Here is a 25,213-nt window from a genome sequence, read left to right as displayed (position 1 = left end):
CAGAAGGAAATGATAAGCAGTTTTCAGTAAGGTATTCTCTGCAAGCACTGAAATTATCGGTAACAGATAGTTTTGTGATAAGGTAATTTGTAACGGGTAACAAGTGATAAAAGTAAATAAGGTGCAGAAAGATGGCCCAATCATTTTTGTAGCAAAGGACAAGCATGGACAAACTCATATATAAAGGAAAACGCTCCCGAGGACACATGGGAATTATCGTCAAGCTAGTTTTCATCACGTACGTACGATTCGCATTCGGTACTTTGATAATTTGATATGTGGGTGGACCGGTGCTTGGGTACTGTCCTTCCATGGGCAAGCATCCTACTTATGATTAACCCCTCTTGCAAGAATCCGCAACTACAAAAGAAGTATTAAGGTAAACCTAACTATAGCATGAAACATATGGATCCAAATCAGCCCCTTACGAAGCAACTCATAAACTAGGGTTTAAGCTTCTGTCACTCTAGCAACCCATCATCTACTTATTACTCCCCAATGCCTTCCTCTAGGCCCAAATATTTCCCTTCTTTCATTCATAAACATATCATTTTCATGGTCGAGCAAATATTATTCTAAAGGATCACTAGGAGGCACGACAATAGAAGTAAGACCAATAAGTTCATATTTACTAGGCAATTCTTTATCATGGGGTTGTCTACGAAATTTAGCAAAATTAAACTCATGAGACATATCCCCCAAACCAATAGCAACAACATCCTTTTTGCAGTCTATATTAGCATTAACAGTATTCATGAAGGGTCTACCAAATATAATGGGACAAAAGTCATCTTGTGGGGAACGAAGAACAAGAAAATCAGCAGGATATTTAACTTTCCCACACAAGACTTCAACATCTCTAACAATCACAACTGGTGAAATAGTGTCTCTATTGGCAAGCTTAATTGTAACATCAATTTCCTCTATCTCAGCGGGTGCAATATCATGCATAATTTGTTTATATAAGTAATGAGGTATTGCACTTGCACTAGCACCCATATCACACAAGCCATAATAGCAATGATCTCCTATTTTAACAGAAATAACAGGCATGCCTACAACAGGTCTATGTTTATTTTTAGTATCGGGTCTAGCAATTCTACCAGCTTCATCACAGAAGTAAATAACATGCCCATCAATATTATCGGCCAAGAGATCCTTAACCATAGCAATACTAGGTTCAACTTTAATTTGCTCAAAGGGTGTAGGTGTTCTAGTATTACTCTTCCGAACAACAGTTGAAGCTTTAGCATGATCCTTTATTCTAACAGGGAAAGGTGGTTTCTCAATATAAGCAGTAGGAACAACAGAATCATTATAAGTAATAGTCTTTTCTTCAACTTTAATAGGTGCTACTAGGAAAAGGGGTAGTAATGGCGCACCAGTTTTGCCCACTAATGGCGCACGGCTGGTGCGCCATTAGTATCACGCCACTAGTATTTCTTACTAATTGCGCACCACCGGTGCGTCATTAGTATCTGGTATACTAATGGCGCACCGAGCAGTGCGCCATTAGTATAGAACACTATGCGCCATTAGTATGCCTCCCAGGGGGCCATATTTAACCATGTGCTTTGCCATACTAATGGCGCATTGTTGAGTGATGCGCCATTAGTGTGATTATAACAGTGCGCCATTAGTGTCTTGTGTGGTGCGCCACTAGTATGAATATTAGGGATTTTTTCATTTCTGATATTTTCACAAGTTAAAAAATATTAGAGATAACATACAACACAGATCTACTTAGCTTACATACAGGGGGCCATATGTAACGATGTTACCTGCGTCCACCAGATTATATCCAACACACAAGTTTCATCATATATACATACATAGCCAACACATAGTTCCATCGTTACATATTACAAAAGTTTCACAATGTTCATTCAACACCGTTATCCATCAATTCACAAAAGTTTCACATTGATACAAAATAAAACACAAATGGAAAAGAAGCACTCCATCCATGCAAGCTTCCGTGAATTAAATCAAATCTGCAAAATGATAAACAAGAAGTTAGAAGAAGAAGAAGAAGAAGAGAAGAAGAAGAAGAAGAATAAGAAGAAGAATAAGAAGAATAAGAAGAAGACTATAAGCTTATTATGTAAACTTGATCATTTTGTGCTAACATAAGTAATTTTGGAGCTAACCTATAGGAAACTAAGCATATAAGCTCTAAGTTAGCATATTAGAGCCAACTTAAGTAAACTGAAGCTAACCTATGTCATTTTGGACAAGAAGAAGAATAAGAAGAAGACTATAAGCTTATTATGTAAACTTGATCATTTTGTGCTAACATAAGTAATTTTGGAGCTAACCTATAGGAAACTAAGCATATTAGAGATAAATAGGTAACTAAGTATATATATATATATATCATTTTGGAGATCTGACATACCTGACATAGTTCAGTTCTCATTGTTCTTCTCCTTCTCCTTCCTCAGCCTGATGCGCCAAGAGCGGCGAGGCGGTGGAGGCAGTGGAGGCAGCTATGGGATGTAGTCTTCTACCACAATTGGCGTGGTCATGTCGCCCAGCTGTGGGATCGCCGGCGCCACCACCGGTGCGTGGTAATTGTCAGGCATCACTACCATCGCGAGGCCACCCTCAGCCACCACCATCTCTTGCCCATGGTCAGCCACCACCATCTCTTGCCCATGGTCAGCCACCACCATCTCTTGCCCATGGTCAGCCACCACCATCTCTTGCACCTAGTCAGCCACCACCATCTCTTGCCTTGGTCAGCCACAACCAGCGCTAGGTCATCCTCAGCCTGATGCCCATCATCATCCTGCAGCTCCTCATCCCCACTCTGCTCCTCTTCCCCCCCACTCCAGTCTGGATCATCCTTCTTGTTGTCTTCGCTGCTGCCAGAATCGCTGCTGCTTTCGCTAAGGCCAGAATCGCTGTTGCTTTTGCTACAGCCATAATTGCTGCTGCTTTGGCTGTAGCCAGTGTCGCTGCTGCTGCTCCCATTGCCTGTCCAAATGCAACAATGACCTCTAACAATCGATGTGAGACAAAGCCAAATATGGAGGAATAAGAAGAGGCAGAACGCACTGGCATCTTCGTCTTCAGCGTAGCACATGCGACACATAGTCTTGTTGAAAACCTTCACGATGAGCATTGTGGCGTCATCGTCGTACCTCAAGAGAAGAAAGTACCCGGTCCGCAGGTTGTAGGCACTGTAGAACTTCTCCCAGCCACGGCACAGGTACATGTGGCCCTCCTCGATCACCAACTCCACGTCCCACAGCCTGCGAACCCTGCTACTGGCCTGTCGGAGCTTCACATTATCTGGCGGATCTTCACCCAGCATCTTCATAAAAGCGTCAGGCAGCCTCTGCAATTTGGGACAAGGAGTGATGTATCAAACAACAGAGTTATCATAATGAGATGGGTGAAGGGGAGATCTCTCGTTTTATATACCTGCCTTGTGGCTGATACTGAAGAAGAAAGTATGATAGTGAAGAACTCGAAAGCATCCAACTCGTACTCCGGTGAGGCAGAGCGGTGATGGCTGCTTCCCCCCATCTCTAATAAGCAGTAGAAGAGACCAATTGGTACCCTTACAACATTATAGCAGCATAAATTTTGAGCAGAAGATAATAAACATTAGTCGCAAGTACCCCATATGTCCTATTTTTAGCAAAGTCATGCTAAAATTCACGGAAAATTTCAGCATGACCTTTGCTGAAAATAGGACATATGGAGTGCCCGAATTTGCCAGAACGGAAGTTAATCGACATTCCGGCAAACTCAAGGGCCTCTCGGGGACAAAACCTAGCAAACTAGCAAGATGATCATCATCTTTGCAAGTCATTACTTGTCAAATACAGAAGAAGGAACAATTTATTTGTGACATAGTTGGCCCATACAGAAGAAGCAACACCCTACACTAGCCTAAAAACAAGTGAAGTTTCACCCATATAAGAACAACTTTATAACATCAGAGAAGTTGCTATGTTTTTTCTACTGCTAGGAAAAACATCACTCATTGGAAATGAAAATCTCAGTACCAGCATTTTGAACTTTGAAATGAAATATAGTAGTAGTATTAGTAGTATATGGAGTAGTATCTTGTCTAGTAGTAGCATTAGTTGTATATGGAGTAGCAAGTTTTGCCTTAGAGACAGCAAAAGCTATGTTTTTTCTCAATTCAGATAGCTAAGTGGAAAACCACGTCAAGTTCTGATAATCCATCCAATCTAATCTAATGAAATCTGAACTCAACCTGATCATGGTTCATGCCATCAGACACATCAGCACCTCAAGAATGCCATGACAAAAATGAAAAGGACCAAGACAATCACCACACAAGTGATGAAAGCACTAGCGAATCATGTTAAAGCTAACCTCTACTTTTGACCCTCAACTATAACAACCGCATGCAGTACAGAGAAGTGTTGATGCAGGCATCAAACATTATAATGGCTGAATTTGATCTACTCCAATAATTTTCTCAAGTTACATGATTAACAAGCTTGGGCTTAGCAGTAATATTCTGAGAAAATATTTTCTTGAAGCCTGAACAACTGGATTTCCTTTTTAAAACCAGAACCAAAACCATGACACAATCACTTGACAACATCTATTGACTACATTAGATGGATAAATTCCATATGTTGTGGAAGACCACCCTCAAGCAGACTGCTTATGACCATGGCTCCTAAATGGATAGGCGTTTGGCGAGAAGACATTGTGGACAACAATATTCAGAAGCATACCTTAGGTAATATTCTTAACTATATCATCATCGTATGAAATATTATAGTGTGGTGGCTGTTCTAGAAAATTCCGCAATATTGTAAACATAACTTTTAGACAAGCTAGAGAAAGAGATGAATGGATGAAAATGACATCCTCACTATTTTAGATTTAATAGAAACCACACAGGAGTTACCATCCCCAAATCTTTTTTTTATTTATGGTCAAGTAATTGCTGAAATATTTGAAACAGAGGCCACCATTGCACCACCATTCACTGACAAACCATTAGAGCATTGTGAACAACAAATTCAGAGAAAACTCTCTTTGGCACACAAATTCAGAGCATTGTGAACAATAAAAACAACTGAATGTCCTATCATGACATGGCAACGAACTAACAAAAATTGCGCGTTCTACCAGCACACCATTAGCACAAAATATTCTCTAATCTTACTGGACACAAAAATTTTCTTCAGTGTGTCCAGTGCATTTTTTCAGTGTGTCCAAATCTTGCAGGTACCAAGTACTCCAATGCACATGGAGTACTAATTATTCATGTTTGCTAGGCACTACTCCCACAATTTTTTGAACCTAATTTGACCTAAATTCGAGAGGGATTTGACCTAAACCTAGCAAAAGAGAGAAGAAGAGGGCATGGTCGGGAGGGAGGAGAGGAGGAAGAGAGGAGAAGAGAGGCAGAGGGAGGAGGGTTACCTGACCATGATGAGGTGGTGGCCGGAGCGGAGACGGTAGAGGGCGGAGACGACGAGCTTGGGGGAGACGGGGATAGACGGCGGGGAGGTCGCGAGCCTCCTCTCCTGGTGGACGTGGGGCCTCCTCTCCTGGTGGAACTCGGGGCGGGCCGGCTCCGAGGCGAGGGAGGCGGCGCTCAGGGGGAGGCGGTGAAGGGGAGAGGGAGGCGGCGGGGGCGCATGGGCGACTGCGGCGAGGTTAGGTCGAGTGGGGGAGGGAGAGAGGCCAGAGGGGAACAAGTGGAGTGGGGGGAGGGTTAGCAATGGCGCACCTCCCCCTGGTGTGCCATAAGTACGACGACAGCAATGGCACACCACCCCCAGGTGCGCCATTAGTACAAATTTTTTATTACAGTTCGAGCACTCAGGTTATATTCCACCTAACCGTATCCGAAACAGAACACACACACTAGCCCGACTGGTCAGCATGCAGCACACACACTGGGAGGTCCTGGGTTCGATTCCCACGCTCCCCAATTTTTGTTTTTATGCATTTTTTCTTTGCACATATCTTTTTATGCATGCATCCAAATATAACATGTCACATATGCTAGATGCTCAGAATTTCATGTAGAAAAATAATATGCAGTTTGTTGCCATGTTAACAACATTTAAAATGTTGTTTTATATTTATTTGTGTTTAAATATGTTCACACTTGTTTAAATCATAACTAAATATCCATAGCTCAAAATTTGACAAACTTTATATGCTTTTGGGAGTAACATATATGCGGTGGCTCGTCGCCGGCGGTGGAGCGGGGGAGGGTGCGGGGGGTGCTCGTCGGTGGCGGTGGAGCGGGGGCGGGTGCGGGGGGTGCTCGTCGGCGGCGGTGGAGCGAAGGAGGGTGCGGGGGGTGCTCGTCGGTGGCGGTGGAGCGGGGGCGGATGCGGGGGGTGCTCGTCGGCGGCGGTTGAGCGGGGAAGGGTGCGGGGGGTGCTCGTCGGCGGCGGTGGAGCGGGGGAGGGTGCGGGGGGTGCTCATCGGCGGCGGTGGAGCGGGGGCGGGTGCGGGGGGTGCTCGTCGGCGGCGGTGGAGCGGGGGCGGGTGCGGGGGGTGCTCGTCGGCGGCGGTGGAGCGGGGGCGGGTGCGGGGGGTGCTCGTCGGCGACGGTGGAGCGGGGGAGGGTGCACCACACGTAAATGCGCCATTAGTAGTTTTGCAAAAAAGTATTAAAAATAATTTTTATACTAATGGCGCACCGTGGCACAGTGCGCCATTACTAGTTTGAATTAGTAATGGCGCACTATGCGACGGTGCGCCATTAGTAGTTTTGCAAAAAAGTAAAAAAAAAAGAATACAGTAGTGGCGCACTCAACGGTTGGTTGCGCCATTAATATGTTTGAAAAAATGAAAAAAAACATTTCGTTACTAGTGGCGCACCTTGTGCCTGGTGCGCCATTAGTGTCTTACACACTAATGGCGTATCTTCACGTGGTGCGCCATTAGTAAATAGTAGTGGCGCACCACTTGTCTGGTGCGCCATTAGTGTCAATTTCATCTTTAGCCCTTTTCCTAGTACTGGTGTAACTACTTTTACTTCAATGGGAGGATTATATTCAAACCACTTCTCCTTAGAGAGATCAACATCATTAGCAAAGGATTCACAGAAAGAAACTACTATCTCAGAGTCAAGTCCATATTTAGTGCTAAATTCACGAAAGGTATCGGTATCCATAAAAGATTTAACACAATCAAACTTTGGGGTTATACCTGACTCCTTACCTTCTCGAGATCCCAATCTTTGGAGTTGCGTTTAATTCTTTCCAATAAATCCCATTTGAATTCAATAGTCTTCATCATAAAAGAACCAGTACAAGAAGTGTCGAGCATGGAGCGATTATCGAGAGAAAGCCGAGTATAAAAAATTTCAATAATAATTTCTCTTGAGAGCTCATGATTGGGGCATGAATATAACATTGACTTAAACCTCCCCAAAGCTTGAGCGATGCTTTCTCCTTCGCGAGGCCAAAAATTATATATATAATTACGATCACGATGAACAAGATGCATAGGATAAAACTTCTGATGAAATTCTAATTTCAATCGGTTGTAGTTCCATGATCCGATATCATCACATAGCCTAAACCATGTCAATGCCGTTCCCTTCAAAGATAAAGGTAAGCCTTCTTATTGATAACATCCTCGGGCATACCTGCAAGCTTAAATAATCCACAAACTTCATCCAGATAGATTAGGTGCAGATCGGGATGTAAAGTTCCATCACCTGTGAAAGGATTAGCTAGCAGTTTCTCTATCATACCCGAAGGAATTTCAAAGTAAACATTTTTAGTTGGTTCAGTAGGTTGAGGAGCAACTCTTTGCTCTACTGGTCGGAGTGAAGATACCCCGAACAAGCCCTCAAAGGATTATGTTCCATAGTAAGAAGTGACAGTAAATTTCAGCACACTATATAAAATTTTCCTTGCCAAATTCCACCTACCAAAGGCGCTTCGCTCCCTGGCAACGGTGCCAGAGAAGAGTCTTGATGACCCACAAGTATAGGGGATCTATCGTAGTCCTTTCAATAAGTAAGAGTGTCGAACCCAACAAGGAGCAGAAGGAAATGATAAGCAGTTTTCAGTAAGGTATTCTCTACAAGCACTGAAATTATCGGTAACAGATAGTTTTGTGATAAGGTAATTTGTAATGGGTAACAAGTGATAAAACTAAATAAGGTGAAGAAATATGGCCCAATAATTTTTGTAGAAAAGGACAAGCCTGGACAAACTCTTATATAAAGGAAAACGCTCCCGAGGACACATGGGAATTATCGTCAAGCTAGTTTTCATCATGTTCGTACGATTCGCGTTCGGTACTTTGATAATTTGATATGTGGGTGGACCGGTGCTTGGGTACTGTCCTTCCATGGGCAAGCATCCCACTTATGATTAACCCCTCTTACAAGAATCCAAAACTACAAAAGAAGTATTAAGGTAAACCTAACTATAGCATGAAACATATGGATCCAAATCAGCCCCTTACGAAGCAACTCATAAACTAGGGTTTAAGCTTCTGTCACTCTAGCAACCCATCATCTACTTATTACTCCCCAATGCCTTCCTCTAGGCCCAAACAATGGTGAAGTGTCATGTAGTCGACGTTCACATGACACCACTAGAGGAAAGACACCATACATCTCATCAAACTATCGAACGAATACCAAATTCACATGACTACTTACAGCAAGAATTCTCCCATGTCCTGAGGAACAAACGTAACTACTCACAAATCATATTCATGTTCATAATTAGAGGGGTATTAATATGCATAAAGGATTTGAACATATGATCTTCCACCGAATAAACCAACTAGCATCAACTACAAGGAGTAATCAGCACTAGTAGCACCCCACAGGTACCAATCTGAGGTTTTGAGACAAATATTGGATACAAGAGATGAACTAGGGTTTGAGATGAGATGGTGCTGGTGAAGATGTTGATGGAGATTGACCCCCTCCCGATGAGAGGATCGATGGTGATGATTTCCCCCTCCCAGAGGGAAGTTTCCCTAGCAGAACAACTCCACCGGAGCCCTAGATTGGTTCCGCCAAGGCACGACAATAGAAGTAAGACCAATAAGTTCATATTTACTAGGCAATTCTTTATCATGGGGTTGTCTACAAAATTTTGCAAAATTAAACTCATGAGACATATCCCCCAAACCAATAGCAACAACATCCTTTTTGCAGTCTATATTAGCATTAACAGTATTCAAGAAGGGTCTACCAAATATAATGGAACAAAAGTCATCTTGTCGGGAACCAAGAACAAGAAAATCAGTAGGATATTTAACTTTTCCACACAACACTTCAACATCTCTAACAATCACAACTGGTGAAATAGTGTCTCTATTGGCAAGCTTAATTATAACATCAATTTCCTCTATCTCAGCGGGTGCAATATCATGCATAATTTCTTTATATAAGTAATGAGGTATTGCACTTGAACTAGCACCCATATCACACAAGCCATAATAGCAATGATCTCCTATTTTAACAAAAATAACAGGCATGCCTACAACAGGTCTATGTTTATTTTTAGTATCGGGTCTAGCAATTCTACCAGCTTCATCACAGAAGTAAATAACATGCCCATCAATATTATCGGCCAAGAGATCCTTAAACATAGCAATACTAGGTTCAACTTTAATTTGCTCAGAGGGTGTAGGTGTTCTAGTATTACTCTTCCGAACAACAGTTGAAGCTTTAGCATGAACCTTTATTCTAACAGGGAAAGGTGGTTTCTCAATATAAGTAGTAAGAACAACAGAATCATTATAAGTAATAGTCTTTTCTTCAACTTTAATAGGTGTAACTACTTTTACTTCAATGGGAGGATTATATTTAAACCACTTCTCCTTAGGGAGATCAACATGATTAGCAAAGGATTCACAGAATGAAGCTACTATCTCAGAGTCAAGTCCATATTTAGTGCTAAATTCACGAAAGGTATCGGTATCCATAAAAGATTTAACACAATCAAACCTTGGGGTTATACCTGACTCCTTACCTTCTCGAGATCCCAATCTTCGGAGTTGCGTTTAATTCTTTCCAATAAATCCCATTTGAATTCAATAGTCTTCATCATAAAAGAACCAGTACATGAAGTGTCAAGCATGGAGCGATTATCGAGAGAAAGCCGAGCATAAAAAATTTCAACAATAATTTCTCTTGAGAGCTCATGATTGGGGCATGAATATAACATTGACTTAAGCCTCCCCAACGCTTGAGCGATGCTTTCTCCTTCGCGAGGCCAAAAATTATATATACTAGTCGCGAACCCGTGCATTCGCACGGGCTAGCATGCAATACAACTTTGTATGATTTGAGATTGTAGTTTATTTTTGTGCTATGGCTTGTCTCCTATAAAATAACTAAAAACGTATGGACAAACTAAAATTAAAACTACGCCTATTTATTAATTAAAAAAATTAATGATATGAAAAAGTCACATTAATTAGAAGTATAATCATTACATAAATTTTAAACATAATTATTAACAATATAATATTGGCTATATAATTTTTTACTTATAATTTTTTGATTGGATTTATCTTTAATACTAAACAATAATAATTTCAAATTGGTATGTCTAGCGGGTGGTCTGAGAAGGTTCAAGTCAAGCAAACTTTCTCACAAAATCAAAATATACATTTGATATAATTCAATGAGATTGCACAATATTCTGCTGGAAAATAGACTCCACATTGTTCTTTTCACCATGGAAGATCCCACAATATTCTTAAATACATAACATTTTTTTAGATCAGTGTTATTGTCTGTTTTTATCTTGAATAATGCAGTTTTAATAGAGAGAAGGGATTTTCCGCTGTATCTTGTACCAATCACTCAAATTTCTAAATTCTTTAGTTGTAAAAGAAATTTACATGATGAAATAAACATTCTCTCACTTTGTATTTTTATTCAGTAAAATGATACAAATAATCCTTAAATCTGTAATACACTATCGATAAAGAAGAATAGGGCCTTTTATATTTGCATGATCTATAGAGAGCATGATCAACCATAAAAGAGCATAAGTAGGAATGACATAGCGTTCAGTCTTTAAATGGTGGGAAATAGTGGATTGTAGATAGTCCCAGATACTTATTGAGGATACCATTGGATATGTATAGAAACATGTGAGACATTGGATGTCCCATTTTGTCCCACAACCCGCAAAAATCTTTGTCGAAACATAGGATGATGCATTTAAGAATTGAAATTCGGCCAAACAAACATGCCTTTTTTTGCAAAATCATTTAGATGGATGAACCAATAATTCAGTACATGCTCTAAACAGGAGTTCCAAGTTATTATATACATGGAGCAAGCATCTCTTATCCCATACAAAGTGGCACTCGTCTGAAAGATGCTATTGAGGGTCTTGACAACAGTATCTATTTAAACAGTATCTATTAATATGACTCACCTTACGTATCTTGAGGATTGCCCAGAATTAAGGCCATAATTTTTTTCGCTCAACTTACATACCATGATGGTAACCCAGAATTAAGGACACACTCTTCTATTTGATACCTCTCCAAATGTCTGAGACATAATATGTTAAACTGGACGCTTCAGAACTAATCAAAACATAACGCATAACATACACTTAATTCGAGATTTGACATGATAGTGTCTATCATCACATGCATGCATCCATATTTGTACAATCTATTGGGCTACTACCTTACAGAAATTTGTTCGGCAATTTTCATTCAGCCACAGAAATTAAATATCTCATATAAACTCTTTTTAATTTCATATTATCTACAGCTGCATGTGCATGCCTGTTATTGTACAAATATATCTTCCAGCAACCATGTTAGGACTTATCATAGCTCTTGCGCTGTTAACCTGTCATTATCTTAAGAATCCACCTACTGTTGAAAGAAAATCTGCTTTCACATCATCCTAAAGTAATCGTGTTTTACTTCCTAGCTTTTCCCTTTCTTCGAAACCATCTTCTCCATCTCATTCCTAAAGATGCTTGTTCATAGGCTTCCTTCAACACAATATAGACCATGTGCTCATCCTCGAAATGCTATAGAAACAGGCGCAGATTTTCAAAACAACCTGCCTGGGGGTTTTTAATGCAGAAAACATATCAAATATTAGCATGAAGTGAGCAATCGACCAACATGGACATTCAGAATCACTGTTTGGCTAGATGTCTCGTCTCTAAGACCCCTTTGCCTAAACACGACACATGGCGCATCTGGGTAGCTCTTCTGGATCATAGGTTTGCCGAGTGCGGAAAACGACAAAACTATGTTAAACTTGGTCATAGTAGAGCTACCCAGATGCGCCATGTCTCGTCATTCAGTCTCTATCATTTGTTTGCCGAGTTACTGTGTTCTGCACTTGGCAAAGTTTTTTGCAGTTGTCTAGTAAGTGCATGTGGAAAAGAACACAGCAAAATAAACATTGCTGGCAGGCATGCAGCATAGTCGTGTTTTCTTAGTGCTGCCGTGTTCTTTTTTGGCCTTTGCCGAGTGCATTTGGCACTCATCAAAATTGGGAATTCCAGTAGTGAGCATGTCCTGTGCCTAATATATATTGTCCATGCATAGAAATAAAAAAGAGTATGTAAATATACTTAAAATACTCTTTGTAACATATGTGAGGAAAAATGTATATATTATATCGACCGGATTTTCTTCAAGTCTCTATTGACTGATAGAATTGTGAAGACCATTAAAATTTATATCTATACATGAGTAGTAAAAAGATCTTCACTGTCTCGAGAAAATTAGCACAGAAGTGAATGGTTATCCAACATAAAGGGACAATATATATTAGAGGAGCAAAAGAGGGACAAATAGTCTTGAAAAGCCATAAGTTTCGAACCATAAGTTTTGACGTACATGTACTTAATCCAACAACTCAGCAGACTTGTTTTAATCCTTTGTGAATTTATAAAGTTGGAAGAAATAAAATTCATAAGCTAAGCAATTACGCAGTTGGGAACATATTTATAGAAGTCTGAATAATATAATGTCCGAAAGTAGCAGGAGCATCAGTTCACATATCTCGGGGAAGTTATTTTAACAATCTCAAAGGACAATAGGCATAAAATAACCGTAGGTATTTAGCCTCATTGACAAATTGGTCAAGAAATTAAGAAGACAAACTGAACATGCACATGTTTTACTTGAGCAAAGTGTGAGGAAAATTTGAACAAATAACAAATTTAAGTATACATGTCAAAACATCATATCAAGTGCATAAAAGCAGGCAGTAGTGAGTGCATGTTACAAAAATTAAAAGGATACATAGGGGTACTCTTAAGAGCATCCATGTTGGATATTCCTCCATAGGTAGATGATAGAGTTATGCTCCAGTGTACCTGCATGCGTGCATAGCATAAATGTAAATTTCGAAGTGCATCGTTCTAAGTCGAACTTAGAAATTAGAAGATACTATGTTGGAGCATCATATGGTTTTTATTTTGTTGTGAAATCAAGTACCATAACTTTCAGACTGCACTTCCATTTGTGATTGATGGCAGCAATTAGATGGCAATTTAGCTGAATGCACACATGTGAAAAGGGAAGACCCCATCGGACCTAAATTCTGGAAGATAGTAATGTTGGGTAACATCAGCCCTAGAAGGACTTACAATTAGTCTGATTTGAAGGAAAAACATCAAACACATGTTATCAAATTTCCAACTTATAAGATAAAACAAAACAGAGATGGTGACATTTAGAAAATTGGCAGCCATTGGCTTCAAACTGCAGCCAATGCATCTACTCCTTGGACCCATATGCCGTCGTGGCCTAGAAGCTCTTAGAAAAATTAATACTACAATTCAGGAACACTCGATCATAATGTTATATATCTAACATAACATGATTCTTTTATTTGTTTTGGACATATCATATGTTCATGCTTACCCTTCTATTGCGCCGAGGGCTTTACTTAGCCCATGATCAAAATCGTCCTTGTTGAAGTCATCAACCGTGGCAAGGTCTTGTCATGCTGCCAGCAAGGAACGTGGATGGTCGATTTCTTGGTGAGATAATTGTTCTTCAAGATTACCTTCTCTCCATGGCACAACATGGCAAACATCCACCAACAGCAGGAGCTCCGTCCTTCTCCATATCCCCCACCCTACCTCCCTTGGTTGAGGGATTAAGAAAACTATGATTGGGAAGCCAAATCACAGAGAGAGTCAATGACCAAGTTAGGCTTAATTAGTAGAGAAAATAGAGGTCCACCCGTACAGGAAGGATTGACATTGTACTTGGACGTATCTTTTTCTACATATATGGTACATGTTTCTTTCTGTACGTCGAAGAAAGATCTATTTCCTGTTTTTGGAGGGATAGAGAAAACTGATTTAATTTTGCTATCGCTATCATCTGCTTCAAGTAGATGCACGATAAAGAAAATTGAATCCCTAGACTGCACTATTAAAGGACATGATGAAAAGAATTAGATCCAAACCGACAAAAAGAATTTCAAAAAAAATCAGTGTGCGGACTGAGAAGACGAACCTGATCTAGATGAGGGAAAACATTGTAATAAGTTGCACGAGCGCAGGAGATCCATGTCATAACTTGGTTTCTGTAATTTGGGACAGACATGATCTGTTTCCATGTAGACGGGAGCGCAGAAGGTCCATGCCATAAATTAGAGAAGCATGTCATAACTTCCTTGCAGCAATTTGGGAGAGACACGATCTGTTTCCATGTGAAGTGGATCGCAGAAGATCCACACCCTAACTGCCTTGTTGCAATTCGGAGAGACAGAAGATCCATGCCCTAACTTGTTGCAATTGGGAGAGACATAGATATGTTTCCATGTGGATAGGAAGAGAGAGATGAGGGTTTGGGAGAGGGAGACGTGAGACATTGAGAGAGGGATCCATTACCAACTTTGTTGCTCCAAATTGAGAGAAATTGTGGATCTCTTTTCCATGAGAATCTATATCTATACTACTATTAATCTATACTACTATTAAAAGAGTAAACATAAACTCCCCTAAAACCACACAGTAAACTGTACACGGAGTAATCAGGACCCTCAGATTAAGTCAACTTAAACGCATCCTACTACTCATATTACATCAATGGGGTAACAATCCGATTGACGTCTGAGATCAATTGTTCTGCCTGGCAGACGCCGTGGTCTGCGAACAGCCCTCGCGCTCCGCGTCCCCTAATCCCCACGGCCCCGCCCGCGATACGTGGATCAATTCCATCCGACTCGGTGCCTCGCCGCCAGTCAGAAAGGAAAAATCAGTGCCTCCCGACCCTTCTCTCGCTGGGCACAGCAACCATGGCGATGGATCTGCAGCGTCCGCAGCCGCTCCACCTCGGGTTCCCTGACCCTTCTTCTCTAGGCTGGGCAGAGCAACCATGGCGGCGGATCCGCAGCGTCCATGGCCGCTCCACCTCGGGCAGCGCGGATCATGGTCAGCGGCCCGATGGAGGCGGGTACCGGCGCGGTTGCTGTTCTGCCCTGCGCTCCCTCCATGTCTCCTCCTGCGCCTCCGGTGGCCAGACGCTTCTTCGACTCCGGCCTAGGTAAGCCCCTGTGCTCTGCTCTCCCTCATGCGTGCGCCCATACCTGCGGTCGTGTGCTATAGCCATCGAGCTGCGGTGAATCATATGCTGGCCATGTCAAGTTCTAGGATTTTCGTCTCTGCATAGGAATCAATTTTGCAGGCGTGGTTCCTTGCTTTTCTAGGCTGATTCAGATTTTTTTTCTTTTCGATTCACAAATGTCGGAAGAAGAGGTTAGAGACAAACTGTCCAATCTGTTGTGACTTCATATTCACATCAATCTGAATGTAATGTAGACAAACTTCAGTGGCATATTGAAAATGGTTTACCCTTTTCTTCTTGAAACAGATAAATGTTGGATTAGTTGACCCTGTCATTATCTCATTCCACCCCAACACATGGTATAGCTTTTCTTCTTAGATCATCGTTGATCTTACAAACTGCAGGGGCACCCTCATCGTTGGCGGATTTATATTTCTCAGGTCAGACAGTGTGCAGCCACACATGGTCAACATCCAGTTTCAGAAGAATGTACTGCTGCAGGTAACCACGACGAGTAAGCGATCTTCCGCTGCCTTCCGCTCAATTTTGTTTGGATGATGCGTGATTCCTTTCATTGAGTCTTCGATAAACCAAATAGTTACTAGAGTAGTTAATTAGAACCTAATCATGTGTAACTATTGTGCATCGAGTCTTCAATAAACTAGAGCAGTTTCTACATGCAAGAAGTATCGAATAGTATTTGTTCTTGTTCCATGGAGTAGCGAGCGAGAGAGAGAAAGTGAAAAATGTTTGCAGGTTATTATATACAGTGCTTGTTTCTCATAGCGCGCTTTTACCTGTGATTATATATCGTCCATTGATTAGTTTGGTTGAATCTGGGCATGCTTTTATACTTAAAATCGATCTTGATTTCCTCGTGCCACCTGTATCTGTATATGTGCAGCGCAGGCGAAGTCGAATGACAAGAACCAGCTAGATGAGGGCATCCATTCGAAACACATATCTAATCTTCTATGTGTGGGATCCTTTTTCTGATCTGAATTGTTGTTGGGGCGAGCTTGTTACTCTCTACATGGATTTCAAGTTGGATGAGAGCTACACACTGAGCAAGATCTCCATCTGGACTGGCGACGGCTTCCACAATCTCAAGGCAATTCCTCTTTTCTGAAGATAGCAACGAGGTGCCCAGTAAGAACACACACGTATCTCTGAATTATAAGTTATGATCTGTGCTCTATGGTGAGAGCACATATCAATTGTTTTTGAACAATACTCAGGTTAGTTTGGTATAGTTCTTACATGTATTGCCATCTCAGCTTACCAGGAGCCTAATTTTTGTAGTTGTATACTTATTGTATGTCTGCATATATGTTTGAATTGAACACCTGCTGCTGTTTTTGTGATCCGCGCACTTGCTTGAAATATAATCAACTTAGTTGGTTGTGATCTTGTTCTTCAAGTGAACTGTGGTTTAATCAAATGCATTTGGTATTATCTCATGTCGTCTTCTTAGTACTGTAAAGTGCAAAATGATCATGTCATATGTCTCTACTAATTGCTGAATGCTAAGTTGAATATAATGCATTGTTCTGTGGGTAAGGAACCTTATAAATTGATGCATTGAAATTAATTGTAAGAAAACTTCTTGACAGGAAAACGAGGACTACCAGCATCTTATGGATATTCATCAAATAACAGTACATCAGCCAATGTGTATATGGTGGTCTAAACCAAATGTTAGGCACAAAATGAGGATTATGTGCACACTTGGTCCCTCAACTAACACAAGGGAGATTATCTAGGATTTTGCTGAGGATGACATCAATGTGGCTCGGCTAATATGTCACGTGGAGACCATGCATCGCACCAGAAAATTATTGAATTGGTGAAAGAGTTGAGACCATGCTTGTAGACTCTTATGGACGAGTCAATTATAAGTCTGGCATGCGCATGCAAGCACATGATTTTGCTCTATCAATAAATAGTGTAATCAAACCTTTTTATGCCGACCCTTCTTTCACCATATTCCAGCTTATTTGCTCTGATATAAGCTAGATTTAACACATTCAGGGCCCAGAAATTAGTATTCAAGATTTGCCTCATTGAAAACTGGTCAGGAGTTCACGTTCACAATAAGCAGTGATCCTTTCTACTACTTGTGGGATTGAGCAAAGGTACTAATAGTTTTCTGTCCTAACAAGAAATTATTGAAAAAAGATACCTCTCATTCACGTATTTTCTATAAATGCACATTTATTTATAACAATAGCACCAGGATGAATGTTTGTTACTCATGATATTTTTAATTCATTTGACCTCTTGAATAAAGATTCTTGAAATTTGACTTCTGAAGTTGTGCCACTGCTTGTGTTGAACCATATTATCAACAGTACAGTCGAAGAAGCAACGTTGAACGTGAAAACGAAAAGGTGTGACGAAACCCGGGTGCCACGACACCCGGTTATCCCGTCGGTCCGCAGTGTTCAAGATTCGTGCTAGAGAATTCTGCAGTGCAGACGCTTGTACAGTAACCAGGCGATTAGCAGGCTTTCTTTAGGAGACAGATAGCGACAGGAGGAGAGAGGCATGGCAGGAATAGGCTTGAAAAGGTATTGCGGTCCATGGGCTTGTTCATTGAAGTGACAGCACCTGCATGCGCTGTTGCGCCCTGCGGCATGAGATGATATTTTATTTCGCACACCCTGCATCACTGCTGTTTCTTTGTCACCATTGTGTGGTTTCTTGGTCCGTCTCTCTCAGTTTAGTGTTTGTTTTTTATTTTTATTTCTTGAATATGGACCTTTATAATATAACATAGGTATGCGTGGTAGCACTTGTGTTTGGGAAAAAGCATATTCACGGCATTTGTTAATTCTTGGCATACATTTTCTCATCATCACTGGCAGGCAGACATGTCATATTATGTACCAATATTTTTAAATAGGTGGGTGCAGGTGCGTAACAGTAGGGCTGTAGTTTATGTGGATTGTGTCGAACAGCCACCGCTTAATCAAGAACCAGACCTGCTAGACAAAAGATGTATCGGGTTTTCCTTAGGTTGCATTGCAACACTTCAGTGTCTACTCTTGGTTCTTTTATCATAAAATTTGTAAGGTCCCTTATGTTTGATTTATTGTATAAATCATTTGAGACATGGCCTGCATGCATGATTACTCACTATATTTATGTTCATATGATATTATGTTCCTGAATCATTTACGAGTTGATGTTAAAAATGCATATTGTTGTGCATCGATTTAATCTTTGTCATGCCTTGTTCTGTTGTTCAGAATTTATAGAATACAAATTTAAACTTTATACTCAAACGAATTTTATGTGTGTATTGGTGGAGACGTGCGTTGCACGTGCACTCTTACTAGTATGAATAGAGACGTGAAAGAGGAGGGAGGTCAGAGATTGAGCGAGAGAATAGGGTTTGCTTCTAGGGTATTTTTATGGGAAAAAAGGTGGAGGTTCATATTTTACGGGCATCTCTTTTAGTTTTTTTTCGCAACTTTATGAGTTAATCTAGACCGTAATAACCTGGTCCCATTAGATGGATGGCTCCTAATTTCTAATTTACGTCGGAATTAGTAGGAAGTCTGTAATTAGTATAGGTATAGATAATTACGATCACGATGAATAAGATGCATAGGATAAAACTTCTGATGAAATTTCAATTTCAATCGGTTGTAGTTCCATGATCCCATATCATCACATAGCCTAAACCATGTCAATGCCTTTCCCTTCAAAGATAAAGGTAAGACCTTCTTTTTGATAACATCCTCGGGCATACCTGCAAGCTTAAATAATCCACAAACTTCATCCACATAGATTAGGTGCAGATCGGGATGTAAAGTTCCATCACCTATGAAAGGATTAGCCAGCAGTTTCTCTATCATACCCGAAGGAATTTCAAAGTAAACATTTTCAGTTGGTTCAGTAGGTTGAGGAGCAACTCTTTGCTCTACTGGTCGGGGTGAAGATACCCCAAACAAGCCCTCAAAGGATTATGTTCCATAGTAAGAAGTGACAGTAAATTTCAGCACACTATATAAAATTTTCCTTGCCAAATTTCACCTACCAAAGGCGCTTCGCTCCCCGGCAACGGCGCTAGAAAAGAGTCTTGATGACCCACAAGTATAGGGGATCTATCGTAGTCCTTTCGATAAGTAAGAGTGTCGAACCCAACAAGGAGCAGAAGGAAATGATAAGCAGTTTTCAGTAAGGTATTCTCTGCAAGCACTGAAATTATCGGTAACAGATAGTTTTGTGATAAGGTAATTTGTAACGGGTAACAAGTGATAAAAGTAAATAAGGTGCAGAAAGATGGCCCAATCATTTTTGTAGCAAAGGACAAGCCTCGACAAACTCATATATAAAGGAAAACGCTCCCGAGGACACATGAGAATTATCGTCAAGCTAGTTTTCATCACGTTCGTACGATTCGCGTTCGGTACTTTGATAATTTGATATGTGGGTGGACCAGTGCTTGGGTACTGTCCTTCCATGGGCAAGCATCCCACTTATGATTAACCCCTCTTGCAAGCATCCACAACTACAAAAGAAGTATTAAGGTAAACCTAACTATAGCATGAAACATATGGATCCAAATCAGCCCCTTACGAAGAAACTCATAAACTAGGGTTTAAACTTCTGTCACTCTAGCAACCCATCATCTACTTATTACTCCCCAATGCCTTCCTCTAGGCCCAAACAATGGTGAAGTGTCATGTAGTCGACGTTCACATGACACCACTAGAGGAAAGACACCATACATCTCATCAAACTATCGAACGAATACCAAATTCACATGACTACTTATAGCAAGACTTCTCCCATGTCCTCAGGAACAAACGTAACTACTCACAAATCATATTCATGTTCATAATTAGAGGGGTATTAATATGCATAAAGGATTTGAAAATATGATCTTCCATCGAATAAACCAACTAGCAGCAACTATAAGGAATAATCAGCACTACTAGCACCCCACAGGTACCAATCTGAGGTTTTGAGACAAATATTGGATACAAGAGATGAACTAGGGTTTGAGATGAGATGGTGCTGGTGAAGATGTTGATGGAGATTGACCCCCTCCCGATGAGAGGATCGATGGTGATGATTTCCCCCTCCCAGAGGGAAGTTTCCCTAGCAGAACAACTCCACCGGAGCCCTAGATTGGTTCCGCCAAGGCACGACAATATAAGTAAGACCAATAAGTTCATATTTACTAGGAAATTCTTTATCATGGGGTTTTCTACGAAATTTAGCAAAATTAAACTCATGAGACATATCCCCCAAACCAATAGCAACAACATCCTTTTTGCAATCTATATTAGCATTAACGGTATTCAAGAAGGGTCTACCAAATATAATGGGACAAAAGTCATCTTGTGGGGAACCAAGAACAAGAAAATCAGTAGGATATTTAACTTTCCCACACAAGACTTCAACATCTCTAACAAACACAACTGGTGAAATAGTGTCTCTATTGGCAAGCTTAATTGTAACATCAATTTCCTCTATCTCAGCGGGTGCAATATCATGTATAATTTCTTTATATAAGTAATGAGGTATTGCACTTGCACTAGCACCCATATCACACAAGCCATAATACCAATGATCTCCTATTTTAACAAAAATAACAGGCATGCCTACAACAGGTCTATGTTTATTTTTAGTATCGGGTCTAGCAATTCTACCAGCTTCATCACAGAAGTAAATAACATGCCCATCAATATTATCGGCCAAGAGATCCTTAACCATAGCAATACTAGGTTCAACTTTAATTTGCTCAGAGGGTGTAGGTGTTCTAGTATTACTCTTCCGAACAACAGTTGAAGCTTTAGCATGATCCTTTATTCTAATAGGGAAAGGTGGTTTCTCAATATAAGTAGTAGGAACAACAGAATCATTATAAGTAATAGTCTTTTCTTCAACTTTAATAGGTGTAACTACTTTTACTTCAATGGGAGGATTATATTTAAACTACTTATCCTTAGGGAGATCAACATGATTAGCAAAGGATTCACAGAAAGAAGCTACTATCTCAGAGTCAAGTCCATATTTAGTGCTAAATTCACGAAAGGTATCGGTATCCATAAAAGATTTAACACGATCAAACTTTGGGGTTATACCTGACTCCTTACCTTCTCGAGATCCTAATCTTCGGAGTTGTGTTTAATTCTTTCCAATAAATCCCATTTGAATTCAATAGTCTTCATCATAAAAGAACCAGTACAAGAAGTGTCGAGCATGGAGCGATTATCGAGAGAAAGCCGAGCATAAAAATTTTCAATAATAATTTCTCCTGAGAGCTCATGATTGGGGCATGAATATAACATTGACTTAAGCCTCCCCAAAGCTTGAGCGATGCTTTCTCCTTCGCGAGGCCAAAAATTATATATATAATTACGATCACGATGAACAAGAGGCATAGGATAAAACTTCTGATGAAATTCCAATTTCAATCGGTTGTAGTTCCATGATCCCATATCATCACATAGCCTAAACCATGTCAATGCCTTTCCCTTCAAAGATAAAGGTAAGACCTTCTTCTTGATATAATCCTCGGGCATACCTACAAGCTTAAATAATCCATAAACTTCATCCACATAGATTAGGTGTAGATCGGGGTGTAAAGTTCCGTCACTTGTGAAAGGATTAGCTAGCAGTTTCTCTATCATACCCGAAGGAATTTCAAAGTAAACATTTTCAGTTGGTTCAGTAGGTTGATGAGCAACTGTTTGCTCTACTGGTCGGGGTGAAGATACCCCGAACAAGCCCTCAAAGGATTATGTTCCATAGTAAGAAGTGACAGTAAATTTCGGCACACTATATAAAATTTTCCTTACCAAATTCCACCTACCAAAGGCGCTTCGCTCCCCGGCAACGGCGCCAGAAAAGAGTCTTGATGACCCACAAGTATAGGGGATATATCGTAGTCCTTTCGATAAGTAAGAGTGTCGAACCCAACGAGGAGTAAAAGGAAATGATAAGCAGTTTTCAGTAAGGTATTCTCTGCAAGCACTGAAATTATCGATAACAGATAGTTTTGTGATAAGGTAATTTGTAACGGGTAACAAGTAATAAAAGTAAATAAGGTGCAGAAAGATGGCCCAATCCTTTTTGTAGCAAATGACAAGCCTGGACAAACTCTTATATAAAGGAAAACGCTCCCGAGGACACATGGGAATTATCATCAAGCTAGTTTTCATCTCGTTCGTATGATTCACGTTCGGTACTTTGATAATTTGATATGTGGGTGGACCGGTGCTTGGGTACTGTCCTTCCATGGACAAGCATCCCACTTATGATTAACCCCTCTTGCAAGAATCCACAACTACAAAAGAAGTATTAAGGTAAACCTAACCATAGCATGAAACATAATGATCCAAATCAGCCCCTTATGAAGCAACTCATAAACTAGGGTTTAAGCTTCTGTCACTCTAGAAACCCATCATCTACTTATTACCCCCCAATGTCTTCCTCTAGGCCCAAACAATGGTGAAGTGTCATGTAGTCGACGTTCACATGACACCACTAGAGGAAAGACACCATACATCTCATCAAACTATCGAACGAATACCAAATTCACATGACTACTTATAGCAAGACTTCTCCCATGTCCTCAGGAACAAACGTAACTACTCACAAATCATATTCATATTCATAATCAGAGGGGTATTAATATGCATAAAGGATTTCAACATATGATCTTCCACCGAATAAACCAACTAGCATCAACTACAAGGAGTAATCAACACTACTAGCAACCCACAGGTACCGATCTGAGGTTTTGAGACAAAGATTGGATACAAGAGATGAACTAGGGTTTGAGATGAGATGGTGCTGGTGAAGATGTTGATGGAGATTGACCCCCTCCCGATGAGAGGATCGATGGTGATGACGATGGTGATGATTTCCCCCTCTCGGAGGGAAGTTTCCCCGGCATAACAGCTGCATCGGAGCCCTAGATTGGTTCCGCCAAGGTTCCGCCTCGTGGCGGCGGAGTTTCATCTCGTAAGCTTGCTTCTGATTTTTTTCCAGGATGAAAGACTCCATATAGCCAAAGATGGGCATCAGAGGGCTGCTAGGGGGCCCACGAGGCAGGGGGCGCCCCCCACCCTCATGGATGGTGGGTGGACCCCTCTGGTACTTCTTTCGCCCAATATTTTTTATATATTTTGAAATGTGCTCCTGTGAAATTTTAGGACTTTTGGAGATGTGTAGAATAGGTCTCTAATATTTGCTCCTCCAACCCAGAATTCCAGCTGCCTGCATTCTCCCTCTTCATGTAAACATTGTAAAATTAGAGAGATAATAGACATAAGTATTGCGATATAAGGTGTAATAACAGCCCAAAATGCAATAAATATCAATATAAAAGCATGATGCAAAATGGACGTATCAGGGATAAAAGTATGTGAGAGTTAAGGATAAAGGCATTGCCTTCATAAGTTGCAAAAGGCTCCCCTTGAAGATGTGCATATAAGTAGTTTGCTTTTGAATGCAAATACACATGGCAGGTTTTACTTGGTGGAGATCCTCTTTAACTTACGAAGACAATTCATCATGCATATATAAGAATAACAAAGATAATGACATGCATAATGAGAAATGGGCGTCTGCCGAATGACTTCATGAGGAATTTATGATCGCATCACAAAGTGGCATCAAAAGTAGCAAACGAGCATCAAGTTTAAGTGTTACAACTCAAGCGCCAAATAGTTTCAAAAGAGAGTTGTAAGAACTTAGCAAAAATAATGCAACCATCCATATGGACCCGCTTGAAGACTATCAACCTCATATGCTTCTCCCCCTTTTGTCAGTAAGGACCAAAAAGGTCTAAAGACATAGAGGATCTACTCGTTCCCAGTTGGAGTAGAAGAGGGAGCAGGGTCGACGTTAGAGTTTGGTGGTGCAGACGGGCCTGACGCAGAATCACGATCCAGTCCAGCTAAGGTTGGTGAAGTGGTGTCATCCACTTCATCGACGACTCTCGCAACAACAGTTGCAACCGAGGACGAATGTTCAGAATCTTCAATAGATGTAGTGCTATGCCAACTTGCATTTTGGGGAGGCCTGGAGTCAAAATTGAAGTGATCGGTGAAGCCATCTGCACGAAGATCATCTTTAGAGCAGAGCAATGTGAGGCTCTTCCAGGACCGCCAACAGGCTTCATGTGCAACAAATGTGTTCTTGGTGGGCAAGTTGCGAATGTGATTGACATCCACCAAGATCCTCTGCATCTGACGCTTCAGCCAGTCATGATGCCTATCCTGCTTTTGATGTAAAGTCACCAGAAGCTCACGGTCGTTGAAGACATGAGGACGCTTCTGAGGCCTTTGAGCTATTGTGCTAGCAGTGGCTTCAGTATTGGCATGTTGTGGCATGCGCAAGTTGCCAGCCAGAGGATATGCAGGAGTTGTAGCATTGGGCACATGAATCCCTTCAATAGGCTGTGTGAAGCTCTGGAATTCTGCATTCTTAAGGTGGATTGGCTTCTTTGCTGGCTCGGGGTAGATGGCTTCAATAGACATATCCACATCAGGCAGAAAGACAATGTGGTTGCGCGCTGAGGGTTGATAGTCAATGGTTGAATGAAGCTTAATCAAGCGCATCACCCATGGAGCATAAAATTTCAGGCCAAACAGATCAATCCCAGAAGCAGCAAGTGATGTCTACTACACAACCTTCTTCTTGTAGACGTTGTTGGGCCTCCAAGTGC

General features: G+C 40.9%; 2 protein-coding genes across 11 annotated transcripts; one reads left to right on the top strand and one right to left on the bottom strand.

Annotated features, from left to right (window-relative positions):
• Positions 1-2,587: 2,587 nt before the first annotated feature.
• LOC147958487 (uncharacterized) lies at positions 2,588-9,434 on the bottom strand. Its single transcript, XM_087532161.1, has 4 exons — positions 9,361-9,434; positions 3,430-3,568; positions 3,061-3,343; positions 2,588-2,979 (listed from the first exon to the last, which is right to left on the bottom strand). The coding sequence occupies exons 1-4, from the start codon at positions 9,432-9,434 to the stop codon at positions 2,588-2,590; spliced, it is 888 nt and encodes a 295-aa protein (XP_087388287.1).
• A 5,670-nt stretch (positions 9,435-15,104) lies between these two features.
• On the top strand, positions 15,105-18,672 carry LOC125524869 (uncharacterized). Of its 10 annotated transcripts, none has more exons than XM_087536553.1 (4): positions 15,105-15,498; positions 15,960-16,020; positions 16,429-16,757; positions 17,133-18,672. In XM_087536553.1, exons 1-3 carry the CDS (start codon positions 15,251-15,253, stop codon positions 16,513-16,515), a joined length of 396 nt encoding a protein of 131 aa, XP_087392679.1. In that variant the 5' UTR covers positions 15,105-15,250; the 3' UTR covers positions 16,516-16,757; positions 17,133-18,672. The 10 variants fall into 10 exon arrangements, with proteins under 10 accessions (XP_087392679.1, XP_087392683.1, XP_087392678.1 ...); XM_087536557.1 differs by having other exon boundaries at positions 16,424-16,757; XM_087536552.1 differs by having other exon boundaries at positions 15,960-16,033; positions 16,424-16,757.
• Positions 18,673-25,213: the final 6,541 nt, after the last annotated feature.

Source organism: Triticum urartu, chromosome 7A, assembly GCF_056163025.1.
Source record: "Triticum urartu cultivar PI428250 chromosome 7A, HENAU_Tu73, whole genome shotgun sequence".
NCBI classification, from domain to species: Eukaryota; Viridiplantae; Streptophyta; class Magnoliopsida; order Poales; family Poaceae; genus Triticum; species Triticum urartu.
Note: the sequence above shows the minus strand (reverse complement) of the source record. Positions and strands in the feature narration are given on the sequence as shown.